The sequence below is a fragment of the Vombatus ursinus genome, unplaced genomic scaffold (genome assembly GCF_900497805.2).
Source record: "Vombatus ursinus unplaced genomic scaffold, bare-nosed wombat genome assembly UNPS02014778.1, whole genome shotgun sequence".
In the NCBI taxonomy this organism is placed as follows: domain Eukaryota; kingdom Metazoa; phylum Chordata; class Mammalia; order Diprotodontia; family Vombatidae; genus Vombatus; species Vombatus ursinus.
Window position 1 is genome coordinate 29,843,834 of NW_020954556.1, and position 18,754 is coordinate 29,862,587.

The 18,754-nt window shown below is 36.5% G+C and overlaps 1 protein-coding gene across 1 annotated transcript; it reads right to left on the minus strand.

The window, feature by feature from the left end:
- Positions 1 to 4,396: 4,396 nt before the first annotated feature.
- On the minus strand, positions 4,397 to 18,547 carry PEX13 (peroxisomal biogenesis factor 13). Its single transcript, XM_027865184.1, has 4 exons — positions 18,300 to 18,547; positions 14,165 to 14,859; positions 11,885 to 12,010; positions 4,397 to 7,285 (listed from the first exon to the last, which is right to left on the minus strand). The coding sequence occupies exons 1-4, from the start codon at positions 18,449 to 18,451 to the stop codon at positions 6,987 to 6,989; spliced, it is 1,272 nt and encodes a 423-aa protein (XP_027720985.1). The 5' UTR covers positions 18,452 to 18,547; the 3' UTR covers positions 4,397 to 6,986.
- Positions 18,548 to 18,754: the final 207 nt, after the last annotated feature.

The window sequence follows — 18,754 nt, forward strand, 5'->3', positions numbered from 1 at the left end:
ATCTTCCCTTTTCATTATTTAAATCAGACTTATCCTTCAGGGCCTCAATTAGGTCCTACTTCCTGTGTGAAATTTTCCTTAACCTTTCTGGCTTGGTGATTCTCCCTCCCAATTTCAAGAACACTCATTGCCATTTCTGAAGCTGCTATGATGGCCCAGAACAGAGATGCTACAGTAGCAGGTGAATATAAATCGTTCTATGTGAACTTGTTCACTGTCACAAGAGACTCCAGTGTTAAGAATCCAATTGGTATCCTGGTATGTTAACACGCCAACTGCTTTGCATGTATCTCAGTTCTCCATGGAAGTAGTTGTGTCTAATTTCATGTACTTATAGGGAATGGCTTTTCCTATAGGCCTAACAACCCCTTAGCCCCCAAGCCTCTTTTGCAACATAATACCTTTCTTCACCTTATATTCTCAGCCCTTATTATGCCCAAAAAGGAAGTTAGATAGCACACTTGCACTTTATCCACCAAGATTCATGTCCTTCTGTTCTATCAGTGTATCTTTTATATTCCCACAGAGCTCTGATATATCTTTTATTCTTTATAAGTAGCTTCCCTAAAGAAATTTCATTCCTATACACAGTAACATCCTCAGCAAAGACTCTTGGTGATAAACACTGAAAAGACAACTAAAATCATCTACCCTTCAGAAAATTGGTTGCTAGGAACTATGAAAATCTACAGACCATTTAATTAAATGATTTCAACATGGTTTATTGTTCAAGTACAATAAGCAATATCCTAGTTAATGCATTTTCTTCAAATTAAACTATTTACAATCTCTAGCCCCCAGCAAAGAAAATTTAGTGTATTTTGAAACTTAAAACATATTGACTACATGGTTTGAATAGTAAATGTGTGGTCATTAACCCTAAGAATTTCACTTCAGTTGGTCTTTAAAAGTTGCCTGTGTTTTCCACATGTAAATAAAAAGGTCAACTAGACTAACTACAGTAAAATCCTATTTACAGTAAAATCCTATTTATTGAGAACATCTGGAAAACTGCATAGTCTGGTTAATTATTTTGGTTAACAGAATAACCACATATTACCATACATGATTGTCAATTTATTAAAAATAACGCATTAGAACACAAAATGCATTAAACTATTATGAACATCTTAATACTTCAGAAAGCACTTGTTCTGCCTTAAAACAGTGTTATAAATACCAATTATAACAGCACAGCACTATAAATATAGAAGTTATAGAAGACTAGGCTGACTGTATACTGACTCTGGAAGCTGTCTTTTTAATTTTTTAAAAGAATAAATTCCTAATACTGAATTGTCTTATAAAAGTAGGTTACGGGAAAAAAATCAGTTACTTCAAATTCCTTAGTTGGATCAGTAACTTTCAGGTCTAAAGAAAGTGAAGTAGGTTGTCAGTAGGCATATGTGAAACTTGAGAAAGCAAAAAAAATTCAAAATGGTAAAAGGGCTAGATACTACACAGTTTTTTAAAAATTATAGAATCTCATATAATTGGCTACTTGAGAATCTTTTGAACAATTCATCTTTCAGATAGGTGAAATGTTTAGATGAGCCTTTTCTCTAAATGATGGCATGGAGGGGAGGGAGTGGTCTGACTTTATTACTCCAAAACCTCCTTTACAACTTTGTAGAACCACAGAACTTGCTGCTAGCTAGAACAGCTAAATCCGGATAACAGTAGGTTAAAGGATTCAAGAACATAACATATTTACTGTGCACTTCTACTCAGCTCTGATAACTTAGAATGGGGGGGAGAAGACAGATGACTTCAAGCACGCATCTGGTTATCCAGGATACAAACAATTAAATGCATAAAGCATTTTAGTTTGCTTTTTACTTGCTTTACCTAAGTATTTATTAATATCTATTTGTATACCAGAACATCCAGTAAAACATGATAGAAGAGTGAAAAGCTAATAGTGCACCATTTAAGTTGGACTAGGAAAATAAAACATACTCTCTTAGTATTTGTGAATGTAAGTTACCAAATTTAACACTGTATTAATGTCACATTTACAATTAACATCAGTATATTCACAATGAAGGCCATATGCTATTTTTTTTTCCTTTATGGAGTACCTCTTTGCATCAAGGGGAACACTACAAAAAGATAATGGTACAAGGTGATCCCTTTTATAATCTCTAAAGGAAAATGGCATTCGTAGTGATTGTCAGTAAGACTACAGGGGTGAACATTTAGTAAAATATTAAGTGGGGATTAAAATACAAATCAGATATCAAAAGAGATGATTATCTGAGTTTAGACTTTTTTTTGCCCAACCAAATGTGTAATTTGGCTTGTACAAAGGGGCTAAAGGATTGAGGGATTTGGCAGTATAAAGAGAAACTATGAATGGCAAAAATCTGGGAGTTGGAATTAGAAAGAGAAACTATGAATGGCAAAAATCTCTTAAGTTTTTTTAGACCAGGGTCACTTACAGAAGAAAAGAAGTAATCTGAATAAATTGAAGACCTTGAACTGAAGAATTCATGGGTCAATTTATGTTGGGTATTGTTGAGACACAAGAGAGTCATAAAAAGATGGTACATAGAACACACTGCCTGAGAGAAAAAAAATCAACATTTACTTCTTAAGAAGAGCTTAATTTTTCAATTATGTATCCCTAAAATGCTTATTGATGTCCCAGTCCAAGAATTTCAAATTTAAACTAGTTTGTATGTAGAGCTATGAAGGCTCCCAAAATTTAAAAAAATCTCTCAGTTCTCAGAATGTCATACATTTCTAAACTAGCAAGGTTATACACGATGTTTCTATGTTCCTTAACTAACAATGCCTTTAGGTAGAAAACGTCCTAACAAATAAGTATTGTGCATGTTTCAATTTTTCCCTTCAAATTTTGAGTCCTTTTCCTCTTGCCATATACCTCTCTCAGTCTCATTTGCCTCCAAAGAAAATTCCCCTATGGCTTCAAAAATTCTTAAAGTTTTACATTTTTTTTCACACTCTATCTTTTTCTTCCAAGTGGCATTAGGGTACAAGTACAGTACTTATAAAATTCCTATTAACACATTTCCCTTAAGATACATGTTACCATAATGTAACTTCCTCATTCATTCTAATTGAGTACCATTACACTAAATCTGAGATTTACTCTTTACAAAAAAGAACCCTAACTTATTCAATTACAGTAACTGAATAAAATAAAATTTAAAAATAAAAAAGTGGTTGAATAAAACTTTTCTAGTGAGGTTAAAAAAAGACTATATATGTTTCTAATTAATGAGACAAGGAAAGAATATTAAGAAACTGAAAAAAATATGCAGAATTTGAAAAAATTGCTTTTAGTATATGTACATTCCATGATTTAACCACCTGAATAATGGATCAATTCACCCTTCTGTTTTAGATAAATCAGCACGAGAGAACTTTTTGGGAAGAAAGAAAAACTAAATTTAATTTCACTTTTCTGGATGGACATAAAAATCTCATCAAACTTTCTATAATAAAAAAATTGCTCTATTATTTGGCAGAAGTATTTTTTGTTTTATTTTGTGCAGAATTATATGTAATTATTATATATGCCATGTATAACTATGTCATAATTGATAAAACAATTAAGTTTTCAAGGGTAAAAAAGTATTCTATACATACAAGATTACTGTTACCAATGGCTACATTTTAGCTCTATAGCAGAAGTCTTAACCCTTATGTCATGGACTGCTATGACAGTCTGGTAACATCTGGGGATCCCTTCGTCTAAGAATGTTGGCTGCCTACATTCAAAATTGAAGAAAACGCTATTTCTTTAGAAGTTAGGGAGAAAAAAAGATGAATTCTCCCCCCCCAAGTTAATAGACCCTCTGAAATCTATCCACAAACCACAGTGGGGTTCATGGACCCCAGGTTAAGAACTTCTGCTCTGTATGTACCTTTATGAAAAAATTTTAAATTATAGAATTTGTACTGTCTTCTCTACCCTCTTCCATTCTCCTGGACTAATATTTACATATATAGCATTCTAATAAATGTACTGCCAGCTGCTAAAATCATGGCTGTGTCTCTATCCCAATATTTGTTATATGATGCTTTTCAAATAATTTTCATAAATACACAATCTCATTTGATCCTCACAACAGCCCTGTGAGGTAGGTAGGGCACGTATTTCTTCCTTTTTTGCAGCTGAGACAAATGGTTATGTGACTTGCCGATGGACACATGAATAATTAGTGATGGTGGTAGGTCCAGGTCTTCAGATTCACTCTTAGCTTCTTTATACCAGTTATACAGCATTTAATATAACTTTTATAACAATAGAAAACTATTTTTATTGGAAGCTATTTAAATACAGAAGAAATTGAACATATAGATGGGTTGGAAATAGTCTGATACGAATGACATGAGAAAATTAACTTAAAAAAAAAAACCCCAAAAAACAAAAAAAGCAAACACTTCTCATAATACCTTCTGGATTGAGAAACAGAATATCAGGTCACCTGCAGAAAATATCAGTGAAATTTAATTTACTTTTATTTATACAGTACATGTGATTTCACAATCATTTAAAAATAAAATATATTTTAACTGTATCCATTTTCTGTCTTTTTTTCATTAAGAAAACAAAAGACAAACTATAGTTTTATTCAAGTTAATGTATAGTTATGACACAGTGATAGACTAAATCAGATACCTAAAAATTAAACATTAAATGACTAACAAACTACAGTATATTTACTTTGTTTTCTTTAAGTTGATAGGTCAAAGAATACAATCAGAAAAACTGAGAATGCTAAATGTCTGCTTATTGATAATGTGAAGATCATATTATTTAACTTGAAAATGTTTTGTTTAATAGTTTCTTTAAAATATCCATTCCTTAATTAAATAATTGATACGGCAAAAAAACTGGGGACCTGAACAGCAAACAAATTTAGCCCTACCTGAAAAATTATATTGTAAAGGTCATGATAACAGAAATTTCAAAGACTTTCTTTGCTTACTCAAAATTCTTAATTCCCTTCCTGGTTTTCCAGTAAAATAGGGATTCCCACACATACATATACTCACTAGTCAGGTAATTTATATAGCCACCTACCATACTAAAAACATCAAGGACATAAGAACTACCTCAATGGAAGATGAAGCTATATTTATCCACCTTATTACGTTATGCTCTGTTATTCCTTATTCATTCTTAATAGCAACCACAATCCTTAGCCTAGGAACTAAATAAATGCTTCCATCAAATTTAATGAGGCCACCACCAAGTTTCAGGGCTTTTTTACTTCCATTGTACTCCCATTCAATTTGGCTGTCCCAATATCAAATTAAATAACTAATGTGCTTTAGAAAGAATTTTGATATGAGATTTAGATTCCATGAACTGGATCCCAGCAATTACATCTAAGAATGAACCACAAAAATCGGAAAAAACCAATAATGATAAATAATATTTGAAGACTTGTTATATACCTTGGTTGAATCTCTAAGTGACATATTTAGGAAGCTTATTTTCTCTACACCTTTTTATCTCTCTCATACATTTTAAAATTCTAAGATGTTCCATTTTCCTGTTCAGATAGGAGTACTAATTTAAATGATGTCTATTTTAAAAAACATATTTCAGAGATGTCCTTTAGTAAATTTCTTTTCATTTAGGCTACTCATACTGTAGAGTCTGTTCTAAAATTACTCAGTGAACATAGAGTTCAACAGAAGAAATGTAAAAGCATACTAATTCATAATTCTATCAAATAATTCTGTTTTAGACATCATCTTAAAGTACTTTACTATTTTGAGCTTAGTGTTAAAATTATTTTGTAGCAATCACTGTCATATATGATCATGGTTTACAAGAATCTCCAGATTTTGCTATAAGATATTTAAGCACCCTGAAATTGAGTTGCATTTGAAATCATTATTTAAACAAAGATTCAAATCAAGTAGGTTACTTAACTGAATGGCAATATGGTATTTTGTGATCTGCTTTGCTTTGTTAGCTGCAAATTCTAAATCTAAAGGAAATAACTTGTATCATTTTTAGTATCTTTGCAGGACTATCTGCACATGAAATTTTAAAAAGTAATCATACTAAGATATAAACAGAGTTTTAATGAGAAAGTTAAATAACACCACTGCTAGAACTGGGTAAATAATTTTACTCAGCCTCAAAGAGCTTGTATGTTCAGGCTTTTGGGGGAAAGTACCTCTACTACACTCTGACTCTCTTTTCATAAAAGCAGTCATATTTTTAAGAGCTCAAAAGATGTAGGATTCTCAGCACAAAGAAATGAAGACATTCTGGAGTTAAAAAAAAAAAAAAAAGATTATAACTACCTAGGGGAGATTTGGTGTTGCATGCAGTCTTTAAATCATTCTAGGAAGTACTTTATTCCCAATGCTTTTAGTGAATTTTTCAAGATATTTAAAAAAGGACAAATATGAAATTATTCTGAAAAGGTGGAAAAATATAATTAAAAGCAAATGATGCAGAACTGGGCTGCAATAAAGGTTGTATAATTCTTATTATCCAGGAGTTCTTACTTAAAGGACAAATCTCTGGCTACCTGCCCTTAACCCACTTTGGGTAGTTAAATTCCTTAAAAACTACCAACAACTCTTTTTTTTTTAAGTTAGTTCTTACTTTTTTTATATATTATCTCCTACTTTCTGAGCATTCTCAGACAATCTGTTTAGAAGTCTTAAAAAATTAGAGTTCTACATTCCAATAAACAATACATTCTATAGCTCATCAAAGTAACTCTTTCAATAAACAATGGGGCATTTGATGAGAAACAGGCAGTCTTAATCCAGGACTAAGAAAACCTACTCCAATAACTTGTAGAATGCAACCAGGTCACGTTCTGAACTAGCTTACTAAAGTACAACTTAAATATTTTTTTAGCAGCAAAAACATCTATGATAGCCAAAACACGTCTGCATTAGATTGTGGGCTATTTCTTTTAAAGAAATATCAAAATCGTGTTTTTTGAAGACAGTTCAATTGTAAGTAAACATGAAGGATATCAAAAATCTTGTTTATCTCCACTTTTGCCAGTGGATTCAGATGTAACTGGAACCTTATTATTTTCAACAAAAACAGATTCAAAGGCAGCTTCCTGCTCCTCCAATGTGTCAGCAGCAGTGGTTCCACTAATTAGGGCTGAGTTGGTAAAAGCTCGTCGCTGCTCTGTAATCTTATTCAATTCCACTGTTTTCCTACCTCTTCTTTTACCAAGAATTTTGACATAATTAGCTGGCACAAGTCCTGTTGTTTGGCCATCAAGGCTGGCAAGAAGCCAGCCACGAACTCTGGGCTGTTGTTCTGATGGAAGGAAAAAAAAGTTTTTCAATTATAAAATACTCTGGCAGTACATGACAGAATAGACATTAAAACATAGTAAGTAAAATATAAAACAAAAATAAAATATTAAAGGTAAAATTCAAATTTCAAAAAGTGTCCTTAATAGTCTCTTATTTGCATAAGACATTTCAATTATAATACAAAAAATGTATCAGGAAACTAATTCCTCCAGATATACAAAATAATATCCACTGAAGGCTTAAACCTTTCTACATTTCAAACTCACAAAACCAAAGACAAGGATTACTAAATTTATTTTCAATTTCCTTACCATTCCTGTTAATAGGAAAAACAATGTGTATTTACTAAAACATAGCTTGGAAAATGATACATTAAGTGGTATAATTCCCCTTTGTCCTTTTGGTAAGCTATAAAGAAAATCATTCTATTTCATCTGTGATGAAAAACATGCTAACATTGCCATGAAATTTTCAAAGGAATGAATACTGAGTTAAATCCAGAATGCAAAAAAATAATTTAAAGTACTCAGATTTCTTCAGATTTCTAGACAAAAGTTCAAAAAGTCAAAGGCAATTTACAAAAGAAAGTTGTTTTTTTTTTTTTTGGGCTAGGCAATGGGGTTAAGTGACTTGCCCATAGTCACACAGCTAGTTAAGTGTTATGTGTCTGAGGCCGCATTTGAACTCAGGTCCTCCTGAATCCAGGGCCAGTGCTCTATCCACTGCGCCACCTAGCTGCCCCAAGAAAGTTTTAAGTATTCAGTTTTGAAAGATTTATTTTTGCATTTTAAAGCTCTTATAATTTGTATACCTAGTTATACATGGCATCTTAAGACAACTGCTAAATCTGTTCAGTTATCTTTGAACAATGTAACATAGATAGATATAGGTCATCACAAAAGACAAAAGATTTCCTTATTCTGGAAAGAATTATTCAAAGAAAACAAAGGAGAAAATTTAAGTGAACCAGTCCTTGGAAATGGGTTTAAAGTCTACAATGTTCAACACATTTAGGTATTCATTTACACCTCTTACTCGATAGAGGGGGAAAGCAGAAGAATCAAACGAAAATATTAGAAGCCACTGCTACATAAAGACAAGAGGAGCGATATATCCATCAGTTGAGGGAGTGTCCCCATCAGGGGAAGGTGAAAGGAATAAGCATTTATTACATGTCTGCTATGTGCCAGCTCCTACTATATTTTTTTTTGGCTACATATCTGATCCTCACAACAACCCTATAGGGTAGATCCTATTATTATTTCCATTTTCCAGTTGAGGAAACTAAGATAGACAGAAATTGTGACTTGCCCAGGATCACACTGGTAATAAGTCCTGAGGCCATATTTGAACTCAGGTCTTCCTGACTTTAGGCCAAGTGCTCTATCCACTATACCACCTATCGTTGCTGAAAAAGTCTAGACTGAAAAGTATAATAAATTTTCTATTCATACCTAATTATCTGGTGTCATAAAGAAAAAGTTGAGTGCTACATTCTATCTACTGTTTTAAGTATATAGTGCTTAAAGGAATAACTTAGTAAATTACATACTTCAAACTTATAAAAGCCTATATATACACCTCATTTACCTAGCCTACTCCACTAGCACCAAAAATCTTTTAAACCATTTTTGATAGAAATGTTTCTAAAATATATCATGTCCTTCTTTATATTCTTAAATAGTATGTGAAACAGAACATGTGACTTTTCCTGGATCATTCCAGATAATTTCAATCAATTTTTGAGGGGAAGGTCCAGATTTGTCACTGAATTGAATTAGGGAATTCCTGGTTTGGAAACTCAATCCACCAAAGCAAACAGGCAACTCCTCTGCAATTTTAAGTTTTAAGAATGCTGCCCAGGGCACTGCCAGGTCAAATGATTTACCTCTGTTATTGTCACTGTCACATAGCTAGCATATATAAAAGGCAGAACTAGAAACCACCTCCTTCCTCCCTCAATACCCATCTTCTACGCACAACAGATTGTCTTCATCAATATTGTACTAAAAGACAGAGAAATAATCAGGGACTACTGTGGCACAGAAGACTATTTGTATCAATAAATGACTTTATAATACTACCTATATCTTTAGAAGCTACTTATAATTTTGGTCTTTTCCTTACCATTGGATTGCCAGCTATCCTTCCTGTCAAGTGGAAAAAATATACACCTATGAGGCAGGAGACAGAGTTCTTGCCCCAGTTCTGACACTAAGTAACAGTGTGACTTTGGAAATATCCCTGGCCCTCTTTGGCCCTCAGTTTCTTCATTTGTAAAATGAGTTAAGACTATGGAAGGGGGAAGGGAACAAGTGACTACTATGTGCCAGGCACTGTGCTGAGCACTCTACAAATATTACCTTATTTGATCCTTACAACCCTGAATGGTAGGTATTCTTCATTATTGTTATCCCCATTGTATAGGTGAGGAAACTGGCGCAAACAGAGTTGAAGTGATTTGCCCAGGGTCACACAGCTAATGTCTGATTTGACCTCAGATTTTCCTGATTCAGTCCTGAAGCAGGGGGGAAGAAGGGGACATCTCAGACTAGATGATCTGAGAGATTAAAGTTCACTTCCATCTTCAATATTCAGTGCCCAAATGGCAGTGACACAAGAGAAAAAGGTGGGGTAAAACAACTGGTCTTCTATGACTCTTCCTTTCTACACTCTCATCTTCCCACTCTCAATTGCCTGGACAAATGCTCATTTATGTGGAAAGAGATGTCATTTCCTTTGAGGAAAGACAACAAATGGTGAGCTTGGGGATAAACCAAGGATTAAAGTAGCAATCGTTCACTTTAGGAGATGACTAGACTCAGTGAATCGCCTGGGGTTTTTTTGTAGAGTGTATAGGCTAGGGAGGAAAGAGGGCAGCAGTAAAGGGAGAGGATGGAAAGGAGATCTTTCCTCATGCCACTTCAGGCCTCATTCTGGATCAGCCCAAGTATAAAGTGACAATCAGAAAGTGCCAGTGAGGTGAAGAAGGGAGGCAAAAAGAAGGGGCAAAGGAGAGCTTCTGTGACTACCCAATGTAGGGGCCATTCTAGGGTAGGTCCTGTAAGTGGGTCATATTTAGGTCAGAGACATTTCTCCACTGCTGTTTTTTTCTACCATTTATCTGATCTTTATATGTTAATACTGCCTTACCTTTAGTCTTTTACCTCATTTCATGTCGGTGGCTGTAATACTAAATCTTAAAAATCACTCTGTATTTGTACAGTACCTGTTTTCTTGAAGAGCTCACTAGACAAATTCTAAAGGAGTTATTTTACTATGTATTTCACTGGAAGAAAAATACTATATAATCTAATAATAACATAAATAAACAAGTCAATCAAAAGAATTATGTGGCATCTCCAACTAAAGATGTCTGCATTTGAAGGGCTGGCTTCAAGATCCAGCAAGTTCTAACCAGTTTAACTAGTTCAAATTTCTCAATCATTCACATAACAAATCAACATGTTGTTGCTGTTGTTCAGTCATGTCTGACTCTTTGTTACCTCATTTGGGGTTTTCTTGGCAAAGATAATGGAGTGGTTTGCCATTTCCTTCTCCAGCTCATTTTACAGATGAGCAAACTGAGGCTAACAGGGTTAAGTGACTTGCCCAGGGTCACACAATTAATACATGTCTGAGGCTGGATCTGAACTCAGGTCTTCCTGACTGGAGGACTGGCACTCTATCCACTGTACCACCTAGCTGCCTTTTAAAAAAAAAAAAAATCGAAGTATTCAACAGTAAGACTGTTATTACAATGTAGTTAATACAATGTATTTAATATTAAGTTCAGGTAAAAATTGCCCAAAACCATTAAAGGGTCAGTGTTTTTCATTAAGAAGACCACAGACATATTTTAAAATGATTTATACAAAAATTATGATCTCAATGTTGCTATCCAAATCGAGTCTCCACAAAAAATTCCTATTGCTCTGACTAGACAGGAATAAAAATAAAAATAATTTTATCTGAAGTCATTAAAACAGCAATTAAAAAAAACAGTTCAACATATAAATTCTAGTTAGTTTGCTAAGTCACTGGAAATTGGTCAAAAAGGAATACTCAAAATATTGATAAATGACTTGCTGAAATTTGGCATTGCTCCTGGTTTATGAGCACACAGATTTTCTGAGAGAAATTCAATACCATTACCAAATAAAAGCAAAATATTGCTTCGAGGAAGAGTAGCAATGATCGCATATTTCCAGTGCAGAGACTTGGATAAAAGCAGATAATTCTCTGGTCATTTATTAGATTATACAAGCATTATTCTTCAAAGAGGTGATTTGCTTCCAGTTTGGAATTCACATATTTTGAGTTCTTCTAAAAGAAGCACTATATAAACACAAAATGTTTCCTTTTTTGTTTTTATTATTATTGTTGGGCAAAATCCTGATGCTGTATTTCTCTCCTGAAGGTTTTAAGGCTTTAAATTAATGAGTCACAACTGTAACTAATTAATAATTAACATGGTGTCCTGAATCCTCAGTGGCAATTAGGAGCACTTTATTTACAAACAAAAAATTTCACAGACAAGAAAACACAGACTTTACACATTATATATCACCAATACTCTTAAAATATTGAAGCATATTACCTTTGGGTGCTAAGTTTAGCATGTCACCAGCCCGGAAAGAAATTTCTTCTTCAGAAACAGCAGCAAAATCATATTCTGCTCTAGCTACAACATGGTCATCCTCACCGCTCGCCCAATTGGTGGTAGCTATATTCCAAATTATGAATTACATGAAGTTAATAAAAAATAAAATATCAGCAAGAAAAGCCACATATTTCATCAGATGCAGTTTAAAAAATATATCTCATTCTGTAAGAAAACCAGAAAAAATGTATTCTGTACCATCAATATTGAATTCCTCTGAGTATACTTTCTGAGTATACTTCAAACTTTTCCTACTGTTCAGCCCCCCATTCACCTTTTATTTTTTGGAATATGACTCTAACTCCTGCAGGGTTCACTAAAAATTGAAGCCAAACAATGTGAACTCTGAAATTTTCCTTCTTTTTACCTATGTATGTCTTTCTATCCATCTCCTCCTCCTCTTCAATCTCAAAGGAAATAATTTCTTTTCTTAGGCTAATCCTTTTACTAGTAATTACTTTTGATCTCATCTATTCCAAACCCCTCTCCAAGACTTTGCCCCATCAATTTTCCTCTTTGACACTTACATCTTCAATTTTTCTTAAGGCTCCTTCTTTTTCCTACAAATACATCCTTCTCTTCTTTCTTCTCCCTTAGGTAGTTTATTTACACCAGAGATTTAGCTATGAACTTTAGGTAGATGACTCCAAAATCTACATGTCCAGCCCTACGCACATTTCTGCTTATTGGATATCTCTCTTTTAATGTTCTGTTAGTACCTGAAACTTAAACCTACAACCAAAGCTATTATTCACCCCACCCTGCCCTACTTAGCTCCTCCTCTTGTTTTTTCTACTTCTAAAAATGGCACCACCATTATTTCAGTATCTGAGCTTAAAACCTTAGAAGTTTTTACTTCTTTCTTCTTCCTCATCCCACACATCTAAAAAAGTCACGAAACCCTACTGATTCTCACTGCTGCAATTCAACAATTAAATAATGGATTATGCGCAACAAAGCAATGTGAAATGTCTCTTCCATCAGACCCCTCCTACTTCCACCACATTGAATTAATACTTTTGACCTGGACTCTTGTACTAACCTCCTAACTGGTGTTCCTCCACTCTTTATCCCACAATTCACATTGTACACTTTTGCCAGATTAATCTACCTAAAGCATAGCTTATATGTTATATCCTTATGTTCAAAAATCTTCAACGACTTCCCACTGTCTGCAAAGTTTAAAATCATTAGCTTGAGGACAAAGTGTGGTGCATTTAAGTGGACTAGATGACCAGGACATTTGGGTTCAAATCCCACCTTCAACATTCACTAGCTTTGTGCCCATGGAAAAATGACTTGGTCACTCAAAGACCATTTGCTCATCTATATGAGTACAGCACCTGTAATAATTACTTTTCAGGGATATTGTGAAGATTAAATGAGAAGTACATAAAGTATTTTGTAAACCTTAAAGCACTACATGTTATGTTAACCTATTGGCAAGTATTTAAATCCCTTCACAATCTAGTCGTAGCTCAGCCTCATTTCCGTTATTCCCCAAAACATATCACTCAAGAGTTTCTGAAACACACGTGAAACTTTTATAGAGTTTCCTATTGATTTTAATCCTGATCTGTATGATGCAGGGAGCTCCTGGGTGAGACAATTCCTTTTATCTATACAGATTGGCAACTCCTCTGCAACTTGCAGTCTTTGAGACCACAAGTAGGCATGGACCCTGGGACTTACATTCAGAAATCTGATTCATTTTTCTGAAACTAACATTACTTTCTCTAAACTCTCTCTCAAAAATTCTGTTGGAAGTGATCATTCCCTTCTTTGACTTCCTTTAGTACTTTGTACTATATGTATAGCACTTCATCATATTCTGCCTTGTACTGTAGTTTCTTGTGTAGACTTCTCATCTCAATTACTAAATTACATGGTAGTTGAGAGGCAAGGGCCATGCCATTTGTTTTTTTTTAAATTCTAGATAACGTCAAGCAAAGTGCCCTTGTATAATGTAGATTTGCAATGAATATTTGTTTACTTTAATCGATGATTAAATTAACAAGTCTGTTTTCTGCTAATTATTGTTTTTCCAGTCAAAAAATCCTTTACTCAAAATATATCTAAAGAAGGATCAAAAACAGATAAAATATTTCTACAATCTGATGATATGCCCCATTCATTAAAAACTCAAGGTGGATATATGTTAGCTTATTCCTTTATAACAGAAATATGATTATTTGTAACATTATAAATTTTCCTTACCTGTTACTTCCTCACTGTAGGTAGACAGCAGTTTCCAGATAAGATAAGGACCCCCAAGGATAACAGCAAAGAACAAGAATATTGGCCAAGATTTTGCTGAGTTAGCTGCTCTGTCTTCTGGGCCAAGGCAAGCCACAGTACCTTCACTTTCTGCCCACAAATCCTCATTCTCAGAGGCTCTTCTTAAACCCATCATCTGCTGTAATCGTCTGTAGAGATACCGTATAGTCCTAACTAATGCAAAAGCTGAAAACACTTTTGTGAAATGTACTTTCAACCGGGAAAAATGATTGGCTACATCCAAAACGGCTCTAAAACTGTTATAGACAGCTGAAAAGGTGGCATCCATCATCATACTGACAGAAGCAAATGCATGCACAATACTCTCAATGGACTGAAATGCACCTCTGCTGCTTTCTTCGGCTTGTTGGACAAATCTGCTGGGAGGAAGATCATCCATACGGAACCGGTTATACCCCAACCCACTATATCCATAACTGTAAGGACTGTAGCTTCCATAAAATGAATTTCCATATGCTCCATAACCAGAAGAAAAGGAAGTGTAAGCAGGTCTAAACGTGTTCAGATTGCTGTTTCCTGTCTGCTGTGATGGCCTTGGAAGAATTGGTGGGGGTACTCTCGTAAGAGTTGGTTGCCCAGGCCTCGTCAATAAAGTAGGACCCAAATCAGCAGATCTAAAGAAAGAAAATTTCAGAGATTCAGGATCCACATCCATATTACAGAGAATTAATCAAGCACTTAAAGTCAATTCAGTGACTCAGCAATACCACTTCTAGGTTTGTATCCCAAAGAGATCATGAAAATAGGAAAAGGACCCACATGTACAAAAATATTTATAGCAGTTCTTTTTGTGATGGCCAAGAATTGGAAATTGAGGGGATGCCCATCAATTGGTGAATGGCTAAACAAGCTGTGGTATATAAATGTAATAGAATACTATTGTGCTATAAGAAATGATGAGCAGGCAGACTTCAGAAAAACCTGGACTTATATGAACTGATGCTGAGTGAAGTGAGCTGAACCAGGAGAACACTATACACAGTAACAGCCACACTGTGAAATGACTTTGATAGACTGAGCTCTTCTCAGCAATGCAAGGATCTAAGACAACTCCACAAGACTCACGATGGAAAAAGCTGTCCACATCCAGAGAAAGAACTATGGAATCTGAATGTAAATTTATTTGCTCTCCTTTTCTTTTGTTGTTTTAATTCTTCTTTCTCGTGGTTCCTCCCATTGGTTCTAATTCTTCTTTACATCTTGATTAATGGGAAAATATGCTTAATAGGAATGTCTATGTAGAACCTATATCAGATTGCATGCCATCTTGGAGAGGGAGGAGGAGAAAATTTGAAACTCAAAATCTTATGGAAGTGAATGTTGAAAACTAAAAATAAATAAATAAATTGTTTAATTAAAAAGATTCAATTCAGTAATTATTTATTAAGTTCCCAATATGCACTTAAGTTGAGATACATATGATAGGGAATACAAAAATACTACACTTTTACTAAATTATTTCAAGTTGTGTGGGTATTTTCTTCATACCTTCACAGGTCTTTTTGAGTTGCTTTGTGCTATGTGCCTGTTAGTCAAATTTCCAGGAGAAGAACGTTCCCTTAAGATAGGCCAGCTTTGAAACAAGAGATACAGTATATCATTGGGTTCCATACTCAGGAAATAGGGGTAAAAAAAATTTCCTGCTCACCTCATAAGCTCCTGAAAATCAAATGAGATTCATTCATTCACTGAAACATTTATTTCATACCTATTATGCACAGAGCCCTGTGTCAGGCACTAAAGGAGATACAAAGTTTATATAAAACAATATCTGCTATGACAACATGAAGGAACTTTGTAAATTGTAAAGTCCTATTTAAACATAAGGTATGTAAGTACTGTGAAGAATTGTTCCTGTCTTCTAATACTTGACAATTGCACTGGGGACACAAGATATAGAAAAAAAATAGAAGACGGCATATATGATTAAATACCGAGGTGATATAAACAGTAAATGCATAGGGAGTTCTGAAAAATCTAATCATATCACTCCTCCCCTCAAAAAAATTTAGGGTCTCCTTATTCACTACTCAGGAAAGGTCAAACTCTTTGTCAGGGAAAGTCCTGTATAATATGATGGTACTCTGTTGTTCCAGTCCTATCTCAAATTCTAACTCTCTATATCCCCTGCAGGGTAGCTTAAATTCTACCCTCTACCCACCACATATCATAGTGTTCTTTCCAGCCTCTGTTCCTATGCCTAGAACTCTTCCTCCCTCCAACTATAATGCACTTATGCATTTGTTTGTGTAATATCCCTTTATCAGACTGTAAGCTCCATGAGCCCAGGTGCTGTGGCTTCTCTAAACTTTATATTTTTCCAGTGTCTAGCATAGTGCTCTGCCTACAGTAAGATGAATAAAATATAAGATGAAAGAATAAAAGTAAAAGGAGAGAGACTATCTGGCATCAAGTCTCTCTCTCCCCACCCTACTCACTTCAAGTCCCTGTCATTGATAGTCTCAGAACTGTAGGACAAAGGGCTCCTACAAACCAATCTAAAAGCAACAAGAACTGTTTTAAGCACTGAGTTGAAACCCACAAGCAAACAAAAATATGCCGAAAAAACAAGACACAGCATAACTAGAAACAAGAAATATAAAATTAAACATTTCCTATTTACATATTGTATCTCCTATTATTAACAATGACCAATGTACCCAAAAGATAGGACTATTTATTATGTGAACAATCCCAAATCTTGTTTTCATGCACTTCAAAGCTTGAACATGTACAGATGCAATTTGGAAGGAACATATTCTAGTGCTGTTTTTTCCCTCCAGTGATTGAGCAAAATTTTATATTTTGTCTCCATCTCAGCACTGAATACAGAATAACCATCAGGAGGCTAGACTGGACACAGCAGAGAATAAGTCTTAAAATGACTCTTTCAAAATCTAGACCCAAATATTAACGGAACTTGGCAGGACAAGAACAACATCATTCCAATAAACATTTATGAAATGTCTAAAAAACCAAAACACCTTTTACCGAAGCCTCTATAGTTAAATGTTTTTACCACATACTCCGAGCCCCAGCCACTCTATTATTATCGAGTTAGTACTTGGGAGTAATGCCCTCAAGGCTATGAGTGGAAGGGGAACTCGGAGATTCACTTTTATTCCTTGAACACTCCGGCTTCAGGAAGGAGGTTCTCCCTGCCCCCATACAAACCGCGTACGTACGTACGTACCTACGTACACACACACACACGAACTCTCTCATACGCTCTGTCTCTCTCCCCCCCCCCATTAGAAACTCTTCAGCTCAGAGGGAGGTACAGACAGCTTGGATGCCCCCTGACCTCCTCCCACACTCCCACCCCTCTGGTGCAGACCCTCATCACCTCAGGCCCGAACTTAAATAGCCCGCAGGTGGGTCAACCTGCCTCAAGGCTCTTCCCACTTCAACCCACTCTCTATTCAGCCGTTAAACTCAGGTCAGATAGCGTTGCCCCCTACTCAATAAGCTCCAGTGGCTTCCTATAGATCTCCAGAGCAACAAAATGCTCTGTTTGGCATTCAAAGCCCTTCTCAACCCAGACCCCATCCTACTCTAACAATCTTTTTACACCTCGATCCAGTGACACACACATACGGCACCCGCCTCAGCCCTGGGCATTTCCTCTGGCCGTTCCCCCGCCGGGAGCACTCTCCCTCCTCAGCTCTCACTGCAGGCAGCCCTCTCCGACCCCTCCGTGCCAGCGCTGCCCGCCTGCCGATCCCGTGTACAGCTGGCGTCCACGCAGCTATTCGCACGCTGGCTCCCCTGTGGGCAGCAGCTGCCTCTCCCCGGGTCCTCAGCGCCCGGCCCCACGCCCGGCACGCACAGCAGGCGCATAACAAACGCTTGTCGGCCGGCTGAACGCCCGAGACCGCAGCTCGCCCAGAAGCGCTTCCCGCGGCCCGACCCTCCACCCCCGACCTCGGGCGCCCCGGAGGCCCCGGCGCTGAGGGGGCGTGGGGGAGGGGACCGAACCCAACGATCATAACCGCCGCTACCTCGGCCTCCTCAGACTACCCGGCAGCAGGAGCCAAGGGGCCCCCATACTTACTGGAAGGAGGGGCCGGGTCCGGGTCCTGTTCCGGCCCCCGGGATCCTCCGAGTCTCCCAAGGCTTCGGTGGAGGCGGCGGCTGAGACGCCATCTCCTGCTGCTCTGCTCGCCTCCCGCTCCGCTCGGCGGCGGCGGCTCCAGCCGGGGTCATCGGAGCGTCCCGCGCCAGCAGACCTGACGAGGAGAGCGACGAATCATCCACTACCGGGCGAGAGTTCGGCTTTCCACGAGCCAGGGCAAGTCCCTTGCCCCGCGGAGGATCTATCGGGTGACGCGAGACCACATTCTGTTGAACACAACCCCTCTTTCCTTTCCTGGCTACCTGTGGAAGCTCCCAAGGTAGGGGAGGGGCTTATCGATGTTTTCTTTTGCGGCTAAGGAGGCCTGGAGACCGTTGTTTTCCTACCTCCCTAGATTGAAGTCAATATTCCACTGGGGACGGATTACCTCCACC